At 47.0% G+C, this 12,439-nt stretch overlaps 1 protein-coding gene across 1 annotated transcript; it reads left to right on the forward strand.

Moving 5' to 3' along the window:
• The first annotated feature begins 388 nt into the window (after positions 1-388).
• On the forward strand, positions 389-9,594 carry S1PR5 (sphingosine-1-phosphate receptor 5). Its single transcript, XM_077346142.1, has 3 exons — positions 389-830; positions 1,350-1,411; positions 5,737-9,594. Exon 3 carries the CDS (start codon positions 5,940-5,942, stop codon positions 7,098-7,100), a length of 1,161 nt encoding a protein of 386 aa, XP_077202257.1. The 5' UTR covers positions 389-830; positions 1,350-1,411; positions 5,737-5,939; the 3' UTR covers positions 7,101-9,594.
• Positions 9,595-12,439: the final 2,845 nt, after the last annotated feature.

The raw sequence follows: 12,439 nt of genomic DNA on the forward strand, positions 1-12,439 counted from the left end.
AGGGGAGGCAGGCAGCCAGCCAGGGGAGGCTTCAGCGCGGCCCTCCGAGCAGGCCCGCCGTGGCCGCCCTGCTCCGAGGGATGCGCCGAAGCCAGGGATTCGCGGGGGAGGGGGGTGGCTGGGGGAGGCTTCGCTGGGCGGGCGGGGGACAGCTCTTCAGCACAGGGAAAGGAGCTGGGCCACCGTGTCAGAGATGCAGCGGCCCAGCTCCTTTCCCTGCGTCAAAGCCAGGGCATCACCTTGGAGGGGGCCCCTGTCTCGGGTGGGAGGGGTCTCGGGGGGGAGGGGACGGGGGTGGTGGGGGGGGGGCTGCTAGCGTCCACTGTATTTTGGTTACAGTGGGCTTACATTCTAGTCAATCTATAAAGCCAAACAGAAGCTCCGCCACTGAGCCTGCGCTCCTAAGCGAAGTGGGCTCTAGGCATGGGTGGGTCTCCATTCCCTTTGTCTGTGAATTCTGCTGGTGAGAACGTGTACCGGTTTGTTGCAAGACTGCCTAGTTTCTGGATCTGGGCAATCCTGTTTTTTGTTTTTCTGAACCTTGGAGCCCCTCCCAGCAGGCTTCTGCAGCTTGCTGATGGACAGGCTTGTGCTGCTGCTGCTGCTTGATAGGCAGCCTAGCAAGAAAGAAAACAAGACTCAGGACCAAGCAGTCCTTTGAACAGTGCCACACATAGGTGTGTGTGCTTGGGGGGTATGTCCACGTGGTTGGTTGGGAGAAGCCATGTTAGGGCCTGCCTGGAATGTCTGATTGCTCAGCTGCCTGAACAGCAGAGGAGGAGGGGTGTTGCGTGCATGAGGGGATCGCCGTCTGTGGGGCAGTGAAACAGGTAAGCAAGGGGATGGGAGGGAGGGAGGGAGGGAAACAAGGGGAGGACAAGAAATTGAGAATGAGGACATGCAGGACTGGAGAGGAAAGAAACTGAAGAAGTTGCAAGGCAAGGCAAAAATGTAACAGTGGGAGAGAAGAGCCTCAGCCATTCTTTTCAGCAGGCCAAAACTTTCTTCCTGTTGATAATCACACAGCTCTTTCCTATGAGGACTTACAACTAGCCATGTGGAATTTGCTGTCAGAGGGTGTTGTGATGGCCACAGGCATAGGCAAGCTTTAAAGGGGTATAGGGCAGATTTCATAGAGCATTGGTCTGTCAGTGGCTATAGAGACTAAAAGGGATCCTCCACCTTCAAAAGCAGGAAACACCAGGACTTTTCTTGTGTTCACGGAGTTGCCTTGATGCACTGAATGTCCTGTGAGCCTTCCCAAACTTGATATTGTGACCTGGACAGTCTTGCCTTTCCCAGGTGATGTCTTTGTTCAGAAACATTTCTCTGCCCTTTTGCCTTTGCAGTCTGTGGGCAGGACAGGACCCGTTTGGTGGTGTTCTGGAACAGTTCCCAAAACTGGTGTCAGGTCCGTACAACCTTTGTTTCCATGTGTGTTTATTTTATTTATTTATTTATTATTATGTTTATATTATATTTAATCCTTGGAGGAGGTGGGTATTGTGGACTAAGTTTATTGTGTTGAGTTAAGTGTTACTGTTGCGAAGACTACTCACACTCTTTAGGAAGGAGCACTTCATTTGCATACAAAATTACTATTTCTGCATTCTCTTGTGTGAATGTACAGGTTGATGGTTACCCAGTGGCATCTTTTGCTCTTCAAGTTACCATGAAGAAGACCTGTGTTTGTACCCCACTTTTTACTAACTGAAGGGGTCTCAAAGTGGTTTACAGTTGTCTACCCTACCTCTCCCCACAATAACCCTGTGGGGTAGATGGGGCTGAGAGCTCTGAGAGAACTGTGACTGGCCCAAGGTCACCCAACATGACCAGGCATGAAGGATCACAGGGCAGGTCATCTAGTCCAACCCCCGCAGAATGCAGGAAATTCACAACTACCTGCCCACCCACATGACTCCAATTCCAAGCCCAACCCCCCCCCCCCAAATCCCTGGCCAATCTGGCCTGGAAGGAATTTCCCTTCTGATCCAAAGTGGCAATTGGCATTTCCCTGGGCATACAAGAAAGGGCCACAAGAGCCAAGCTCAGACACAGTCCCTTCGGCCCTGGCTGGGGAAAGGGGCCCTGTGGGGAGTGCCCCCGATCATGGGCAAAGTGTGCGCACATGCACCCGCTCCTCCAGCCACCTGCCGCGCCCTGTGCCAGGCCACAGGCAGCGGCTCAGCTTCGGGATGTGACGGCCCAGCGCCGCAGCTGGCAGGCAGGCAGGCAGGCAGGCAGGCAGGCAGGCAGGCAGGCAGGCAGGGAGCAGGCAAGCAGGCAGGCAGGCAGGCAGGCAGGCAGGGAGCAGGCAAGCAGGCAGGCAGGCAGGCAGGGAGCAGGCAAGCAGGCAGGCAGGCAGGCAGGCAGGCAGGCAAGCAGGCAGGCAGGCAGGGAGCAGGCGCGGCCTGAGGGGGGAAAGACGCACGGCCCTGGGGAGTTCCTGGCTGGCCTGCAGCATCTCTATGTCCGCAACACGGATCTCTTGCCCCCGCCCTCGCCCTTCACAAGCTGCTAGCGGGAGTTTTGAAGACCCGGGCGGGATGCGGGGCTATTTCAGGAAAGGCGTGTCCCGTGGAAGTCGGTATGGATGGGCAGCTTACTCTAAAAGCACCTGGTGGATGACTGGAGTGGTGTTAGCGGGTGCCTAAGCACCATCAGGCATTGTGCTGGGGACCCCTCTTCTATGCCCAGTTTGAGGTATGCCCTTCATCTGAGCATAGAATCATAGAATCATAGAATCATAGAATCATAGAGTTGGAAGGGGCCATACAGGCCATCTAGTCCAACCCCCTGCTCAATGCAGGATTAGCCCTAAGCATCCTAAAGCATCCAAGAAAAGTGTGTATCCAACCTTTGCTTGAAGACTTCCAGTGAGGGGGCGCTCACCACCTCCTTAGGCAGCCTATTCCACTGCTGAACTACTCTGACTGTGAAAAACTTTTTCCTGATATCTAGCCTATATCGTTGTACTTGAAGTTTAAACCCATTACTGCGTGTCCTTTCCTCTGCAGCCAGCAGAAACAGCATCCTGCCCTCCTCCAAGTGACAACCTTTCAAATACTTAAAGAGGGCTATCATGTCCCCTCTCAACCTCCTTTTCTCCAGGCTGAACATTCCCAAGTCCCTCAACCTATCTTCATAGGGCTTGGTCCCTTGGCCCCAGATCATCTTCGTCGCTCTCCTCTGTACCCTTTCAATTTTATCTACGTCCTTCTTGAAGTGAGGCCTCCAGAACTGCACACAGTACTCCAGGTGTGGTCTGACCAGTGCCGTATACAATGGGACTATGACATCTTGTGATTTTGATGTGATGCTTCTGTTGATACAGCCCAAAATGGCATTTGCCTTTTTTACTGCTGCATCACACTGCCTGCTCATGTTTAGTTTACAATCCACAAGTACCCCAAGGTCTCGTTCACACACAGTGCTACCTAGAAGCGTATCCCCCATCCAGTAGGCATGCTTTTCATTTTTCTGACCCAGATGCAGAACTTTACACTTATCTTTATTAAATTGCATCTTGTTCTCATTTGCCCATTTCTCCATTGTGTTCAGATCTCGTTGAACTCTGTCTCTATCTTCCGGAGTATTTGCCAGTCCTCCCAATTTGGTGTCATCTGCAAACTTGATGAGTAGTCCCTCCACCCCCTCATCTAGATCATTAATAAATATGTTAAAAAGTACCGGGCCGAGCACTGAACCCTGAGGTACCCCGCTACTCACCTCTCTCCAGTCTGATGAAACACCATTGACAACAACTCTTTGAGTGCGGTTCTCTAACCAATTCCCTATCCACCTAACAATCTGACAATCCAGATTGCAGTCCTTCAACTTATACATCAGAACATCATGGGGAACCTTGTCAAAAGCTTTACTAAAATCCAAGTAAATGACATCAACCAAATTTCCCCGATCCAGCAAACCTGTTACTTGGTCAAAAAAGGAAACTAGGTTGGTCTGGCAGGACCTGTTGGAGACAAATCCATGCTGACTTCCTTGGATCACCAAATTGTCCTTCAGATGTTTGCAGATCGCTCCCTTTAATATCTGCTCCATTATCTTCCCCACAACAGAGGTCAGACTCACTGGTCTGTAGTTTCCTGCGTCATCCTTCCTCCCTTTTTTGAAGATCGGAATAACGTTTGCTCTTTTCCAGTCCTCCGGGACATCTCCAGTCCTTAAAGAGGTTCCGAAGATGATGGACAAGGGCTGTGCAAGTTCTCTGGAAAGTTCTTTGAGTACTCTTGGGTGCATTTCATCCGGACCAGGGGATTTGAACTCATCCAGTGCAGCTAAATGCCTCTCGACAACCTCTCTATCCATGTTAACCTGCCACCCAGACACTATCCTTTGGCTACAGCCATCTCTAGATGTGCCTAAACACTTTGACCTGTTGGAAAAAACAGATGTAAAATAGGCACTAAGCCTTTCTGCTTTCTCTGCATCTTTCGTTAGAGTTTGTCCATCCGCACCCAACAGCGGGCCTATTGCCTCCTTTACTTTACGTTTGCTCCTCACGTAACTGTCTTGCAGTCGCATGCAAGACAGTATTGAGAAACATGGCTGGTATTGGCCTCCAGAGATCATCTGGACAGCATGACACTAGTAATTACAAAGATGCAGGCTGAAGAATTGGCAGAGGTGGGCAGTAAGACTAATCTTTCAAGCACTCAATGGTCATCCTCAATGCTAAGTAATCCACATTAAGACCAAGAACTCCAAACTCAGAGACCGTTTTCGCACTGGGAACTTTGTTGCCCCGGCTTCCGTATGGCAGCAGAAATCCAGAGCGGAAGAGGTGCACCGGGCCAAATTCTCTGCCATGTGAAGCCTCCAGCGCGGAAAGAGTATGGAGGCTCCAGTGTGGAAACAGTCTCTCTATGGCAATTGGTGGGGTGAGTGAGGGGGGTTCGTTTATGGCACTTGTCCCACTCCTCTTCCCCACACTGCCTCTTTGAGAGACTGAGACCCTGACGTATTTTTACCTGTTGCCCCCCCTTTCCCCTTAAAGGTAGCAGACACTTTCCCTTTATAACCCTACTGACTTGTTCATATTAACAGAGGGGTTACACTGGGGTTCCCACCCTCTCTGAGCCTAAGGAGTGCTGACAGAGAAAATCGCATGCTGCCTGCCCTGGAAGCTCACTGGGTGACCTTGGGCCAGTCCCACCCCCTCAGCCTAGCCCACCACACAGGGCTGTTGTGAGGTTAAAGTAGAAAAGGGCAGAACTTTAGAAGCCATTTTGGGTTCCTACTGGGGAGAAAAGTGGGGCATAAAAATGGAAATAGTAAAAAAACTCCTCACCAGGTCCCAGAAGGATAGGGGATGGAGAGGGATTGGGACGTTCTTGCTGTGTCCGAGGAGGGAGGTGGGAAGACATTTCCCTCCTTTTTTTCCAGAGTTTTTTGACTGGTAGGCAAAGTGCTACCATTCAGATGCACTGAGCACCACACCTGCTGCAAGCCCCCCATGGGATCCCAGCCCTGTTCAGAGCAGAAATGTACCAAGTCTCCAAACTCTGGTTAGAAAGGCCATGCAAGAGACTTTTAAAGTCATAACAATGAAAATATTTATTTGGGGGTCAGTTTTTCATGAATTGTTGGTTAGGCCGTAAGAGCCGTAAGGTCAGATCCTGTGGTCAGATTTTGACCCAGAGAACTTTCCTCTTCACCCTATTCATATTCTTCCCTCCTATTGACAAGTGTTATCAACTTAACATGCGTTTCCAGTTGAATTTCCAGGTCTCTTCTTGATGTCAAGGCGTGCAATGGCTTCTCCAGGACCACGATGCAGGGATGAGAATATAAGTGAAACAACGTCATTTCACCTGTGGGACATATATAATGGAGGTACAGCATGACTTGGGGTGGGGTGGGGTTGAATACATAGTTCTGTGCAAACTTGCAAGTCATAAGACTGGGATACCAATGGGATGGAATCTGTCAGCATGGAATCTCCACCCCACTGGATCCAGATCTATCAGGAGTATTGCAACAACAGCAACATAATTTCCCTGCACTATAACTACACAGGGAAGCTCTACAATAGTAAATACAGGGGGAGACTCCAAGTCAATGCCATTGTCTTCCTGATGGTGTGTGCCTTCATAGTAGCTGAAAATCTACTGGTTCTGCTAGCCATATGGAGGAACAAGAAGTTCCATTTGCCTATGTATTACCTGCTCGGGAATCTCACCCTGTCAGACCTACTAGCTGGAGTCGCCTATGCTGCCAATATCATCTTTTCCGGGCCCAAGACTCTCCAGCTGACACCCATCCAGTGGTTTCTACGTGAGGCAGGGGTCTTTGTTACACTGACTGCTTCTGTCCTCAGCCTCTTTGCAATTGCCATTGAGAGACACATCACCATGGTCCAAGTGCGACTGCACCACGGGAACAAGAAAGGGCGCATGCTCTTGCTAGTGGGGGCCACCTGGGTGTCATCCATCATGCTTGGGGCGCTTCCTCTCCTGGGCTGGAACTGCATCAGTCGCCTTCCTGAGTGTTCCACGGTGCTGCCTCTCTATTCCAAGCACTACATACTCTTCTGCATCACCGCTTTCCTGGCCATCCTCATGTCCATTGTGGTGCTGTACAGCCGGGTCTACTGCATGGTCAAATTCAACAGGCGGCACTTGGGCAGCCTTCATGAGGGCGTGTTCAAGAAATCCAAGTACATGTCCTTGCTGAGAACTGTGACCACCGTAGTGGGCACCTTCATTGCCTGCTGGTTGCCTCTGTTCCTCCTCTTACTGTTGGACGTTGCTTGCCAGACCCAAGCTTGCAGTGTGCTGTACAAGGCAGATTATTTCCTGGGTCTGGCAATGATGAACTCCCTGCTTAATCCTGTAATTTATACCCTGACCAGTAAGGACCTGCGGCAGGCCATCTTCAGGTTCCTGTGCTGCCTCCTAACCATTGCGCCAGGTGTGGAGGAGAGCCGAGCCAAGCGCTTAGGTTTCCCAGTATTGGAGGGCAGCACTAGCAAGTCAGACCACTCCTCGAACCAGAAGGAGGGGCCAAATACCAATCCACTGGTTATGAATAGTGCCCCTGCAGTGAGCAAGGTGTTAGTATCAAAAGCTGCCTCCTGAATTCTTCTGCTCCAGGTGATTGTGCTGGGACATGGGTCACCAGGAGTGCAGTGCTAGAGATATAAGTCATGGTGGAATTAATGAAAGATCAGAGGAAGTGTTGCTGGGTCCTGCCTGGCAAATGGTGGGAGAGGGGGAACTTACTCCAGTGGAGAGGCCTATCCAACAGGGATGTGTCTAGATCTCTGCATAAGTGATCCAGAAGTGATGTCATCACATCTAGGACAGCTAGACGACATTCTGGTATTTGGTCAAAAGCCCTATGGTGAATATGGTTTCTACCATAGAGTTTTTGCCCAAGTACCAGAGCACTGCCCCGTCTTAGATGTGTTGGCATTACTTCAGGTCATAGGCATATTGCTGCACATCAGATGGATCTCTTTCTTTGGGGGGGCAAGTTTCCCCCCACCAGTCAGCTGATTGGTGGTAAAGAGGTATGGCCTATCAGCAGGAAGCCCTGCTTCCACTGGGATGTGTGTGTCTGGTAATTAGGGGGAAATTATCCAGGAGGACTAGGCCAGAGTGGAAGGCAGAAAAAACTGATCAAGAAGAGTGGGGGAATTTGGATTCTTGAAACATATGTAACAGAAACATCAATCTAGCTGCTGCCCAAGCAGAAATCAAGATCTGCCCTGGATGTCTTTACAGCCAGCCAGGCTAAGAGGAACGAGTAGGGTCCCTAGGTGGATGGCTCTATGCTGGGATCAGGGAGGCCCTTCTCCTCAACAGTTTCTCACCCAAGATCTGGTTTCCTTTGTCTGTACTCCCTGTCACTCCCAACACAGGGGGTGCAAAATCAGGGTGTTGCTCTGGATCACTTATAGCAGGAATCCGCAACCTTTTAAAGCCTCTGGGCAGCTTTGCAATTTTGACGCAAGGTGGTGGGCACAAATACAAATTGGCTGTCACAGGTGGAAGAACCAACCACTAGCAGGTAGAAAGTCAGGTGATGTGTAATTCTAATAAGAAAACATTTCTTGCAGGAGCAGTGCTTAACAATATGCCTTTTAAAATGAACACATTGTTTTAAAATGTTTCCTTACATACACACGGCTGACCATCAGTCATGTGGTCAAGTACCCCATGCGACAATATTTCCGGTTTCGGGGGACCCAGGAAGTGATGTCATCAGGCCATGCCTCCCTGCCTCGCCCCCAGAAGTGACATCACCACCCATGTTAACAGACAGACTTGAGGAGAACTGAGGGGAAGAGACAGGAGGCTCTCCCGAGGGGACGCAACCTGACAACAAACAAATAGAATATCTCATGCCCACAATGGAGGTTATTAATGGTGAAGACACTTCAATAATTACTGTACAGAAATCCTCAAGTTCCCCAAGTCACACAAATAGAAGTGGTTATAAAGGACCATGTATACCTGAGGAACCAGCTGCAGGAAATGATTGACAATATGGAGGCCATTTCCATCCTATACTTCAGATTGTATCCTGGAACATCACTGGATGGAAAAGCAAATCCGGAGACTCTGATTTTGTGGAATTTTTAACCTCCTTTGATTGTATTCTCTTCCAGCAAACTTGGTTTCAAGAAAAAAATAATCTCAAGGGATTTATATCATTTAATTTACCAGCCTATAATTCAAGGGACTCGACAAAGTGGGCATTTCCACCTTGCTGAAGATTGACTTCTATTTTAGGCTGGTCAAAATTTAGCTATGGCCATCCTACTGCACCGGAATAATTCCTTACTACTAATAATCAAGGTTTACCTCCCTCCTGCCCAGAATTATCTGACTCTCAACCAAAATTGGGCCAAACTTTCTAATTTTGTATTTTCAATATATGATTACTCTTCAGCCCAATTTATTATTTTAGGAGATTTTAATGCTCGAATTGGTACTAATAATAACAATATCTTTGCAAGGTTGGGTTTTGGGGAAGATGATGAGGACTTACTTCATTCCCTTTGGCCTTTAAGGAATTCAAAGGACAGCGTCATTAATGAGGCAGGGATCAAGTTAACTGAATTCTGTATAGAGCACAATTTTCTGGGATTAAATGGTCAAAACCAGTTTCCCTCATCTGCAGATTTCACATTCATGTCCCCTCAAGGACAGAGTGTGATTGATTTTGGTTTATGCACTTTTAACTGCTTCCAAAGTATATCTTCTTTCTCTATAGAGCCGTGTACTGAGAGTGACCACCTTCCACTGACTCTAAACTGGGATCATACTGGGATAGATGTTTACAGTCCCAGTGTATCTCTACCAGCAGCTCCCACTGAATCTTGTTTGAAACTGATTAGATGGTCCGCTAAGATGGAGAAAGAGATTACATCCCTTTTGGAATCTGAAAAAATGACAGAATTTAGGGAGACTTTAACTAACTCATGCTCACCTATGACCGCTGTAGATCTGTATTCTCAGATAGTTGACCTTTGCGGCCTTAAAGCACAACCAGTCTGTAACTCAGGCAGCAATCCTCCCTGGTTTGACCAGGAATGCCATATCTCAAAAAAAAAAAAAAACAAAACCTGAGAGAGCTCTTTAGACAGGTTCGATCGTCAGAGGATCAGACTATTATCTATAGTTATTTCGAACAAAAAAAAAAAAACACAGTATAATAATTTTATCCAAGAGAAAAAACAGCTTTATTCTCATGATAATTGGGCCCGCCTATTTGATATTGTTAAATCCAAAAATTCCAAAGCATTCTGGTCAGCTGTAAGGGGACCCTTGAATGAGAAGACTTGTAAATTAGAACTGATTATTGACCCCCAAGTTTGGGTTGATCATTTTACTGCTCTATTTAATGTTCCAGCAACTCCAGAAAATCTGCTGAATGACTCCATTCCAACTAATGTCCCTAGATGGTTCCTGGTATTGCCTGACGAAGTAGAGGAACTAATTCTCAGCCTTAAAATAGGCAAAGCCTCAGGCCACGATGCCCTCTCTGCAGAACTTTTTAAAAACAACCCTAAATGGTGGGCTCTACCTTTGGCCAATTTATTTACCTTAATTGATTTACATGGGATTGTCCCAAGTTCTTGGTTGAATTCAATCATTGTTCCCGTGTTTAAAAATGGTGACCTTAATGACCCTAATAATTTTAGACCTATTAGTTTATTATCAATTATAGGTAAGATTTATGCAAAACAACTTGAACAGCGCCTAACTGATTGGGCTGGCTCTCAAAGAATTATAGGTCCAGAACAGATGGTTTCTTGCAGGGTAACTCTACTATAGATCATTGTTTAATTCTCTCATGTCTGGCTGAGAAATATACGACCCAAAACGGTAAGAGGCTCTATACAGCTTTTATAGACCTTAAAAGTGCCTTTGATAAGATAGATAGGGATATGCTCTGGAATAAATTGCAACGAATGGGTATGGAACCGAGACTCTCATCCGAAAACTTTGTGTCCACCTCCTGTCAAGTCCGGTATTCTTCAAAGGGAGACTAAACTTCTAAGATCTCAACGACCATTGTAGTTAAGCAAGGCTGTATTCTGGCCCCCTTGTTGTTTAATTTATTCATTAATGATTTAGTGCAAAAATTGGAACCTATTAATGGTCATCCCCCAAAACTTGGTTCCCAGCATATTCCTTTGTTGTTGTATGCCGACAACACTATAACACTCTCATACACAAGGGCTGGCTTACAACTATACTTATCCACCTTTTACCAACATAATAAGTTAGTAATTATCTAACAAAACAAAAGTTTTGGTTTTCTCTAAGAGCTGGCACGCTATGACTTGGTCTATTGGAGGCACTTCAATAGAACAAGTCAAAACATTTAAGTATCTAAGAACTGGCGCTCCCACTGCCAACGAGCTATCAATTAGGCCAAATCCTCCTCTTCCCTGATAAAACGGTTATTTTTCTCTGCGAAACCAATTTATTCCTGCAGCAATTAACATTTTTAATACCAAAGTGATATTCCAGTTCCTGTTTGGATGCCCCTTATGGATTCCTGCTTTTGATAAATCTGTTGAGGGTGTTCAATCTGCTTTCTATAGGCAAACTGCAGGGGCTCCCAAGTGTGTCTCCTATCATGCCATCTGAGCAGAATTTGGCCAAATTAAGGTAGAGACAATGGCCTGGATAGCTACTTTTAAATTTTGGGTCAGACTACATTTTAGAGTAGAAACTGGCAGCCTTTTAACTTGTCTAAAAAAGTGACCCTCTTAAATTTCGATGGTTGCAGGCTATTGAACAAAAATTAGTCTCCATTGGCATCGACCTGAACTCCCTACTACCTCTGGAAGAAAAATATATCTTCCGGATTATTAAGCAGAGAATATTAGACCATGAGCATCAGGAACTCATGCCTACCCAGCCTCGAGTCTGCTCTCCAGCATTCTTTGGCACCACTGTGCAGAGAAATCTTATGCCTACATACTTACATCTTCTTGATGTCCCACCCCTGAGAAGAGCTTTTCTCCTGGTACGAATGAATGCTTTCCCCTCGAAGGACTTAAAGGTTTAACCGTATCCGACGACACCGTTTGAGACTCTGTCTGTGTGGTTCTGGTTGCCCTGACTCTATCGCACACATTTTGTTAGATTGCCCCTTATATGAGCAATGCCGGGATGATAGTTTTGTTGCTTTGCTGGGAAACAAGCCTTCTGTAAGTAACTCTATGGCCTTGCAATTTCTGCTCTCTGACAAAGACCCAGAGGTAAGCATTATAGTCGCCAGAGTCTTAACTAAGATGCTTTTATAATATGCTGCCTATTTTGTATTTTCTTTTATAGTTTATCTAATCAGTTTAAGATCTGTTCGGTTATGTAACCCCATGGCCTATTTTATTATCTCATTAAAATTTTAAGCCCTATTTCTATATGTTTTATACATATTTTATGCCAATAAAAGGTTACTGTCTGACTGACTGACTGACTGACTGACAGGAGGCAGTTTAAGGTGTGATTAGATGTGCAGGCTCCACCCCCTCCCAGGTGCAGACACAATGAGAGAATTCACGGGCAGGAGGGAAGCAATGGAAGCTGGCAGTTCCCTAGTTTGGGGCCAAGTCCATTAAGGCAGGAAGTCCTGCAAACCCCTGGTTGGGACTCCCTGCACCAAAAAACAGAAGTGTACACATCAGAGTTCATGTGATGCTGTTGTTAAATAAGGAGCCTCTTGGGGCCAAACCAATTTCGGGTTCTTTAAAAAAAAACTGATTTTTAGTAAACGTCTTAATACAATGTCATGTTGGATTATTTTTATTTATTTTACACCAGCTTGGTGTACTGGTTAGGAGTGCTGACTTCTAATCCGGTGAGCCGGGTTTGATTCACAGCTCCCCCACATACAGCCAGCTGGGTGACCTTGGGCTTGCCAATGACCTGATAAAGCTATACTGACCGAGCAG

This window comes from Paroedura picta, chromosome 7 (assembly GCF_049243985.1).
Source record: "Paroedura picta isolate Pp20150507F chromosome 7, Ppicta_v3.0, whole genome shotgun sequence".
Classification (NCBI taxonomy): domain Eukaryota; kingdom Metazoa; phylum Chordata; class Lepidosauria; order Squamata; family Gekkonidae; genus Paroedura; species Paroedura picta.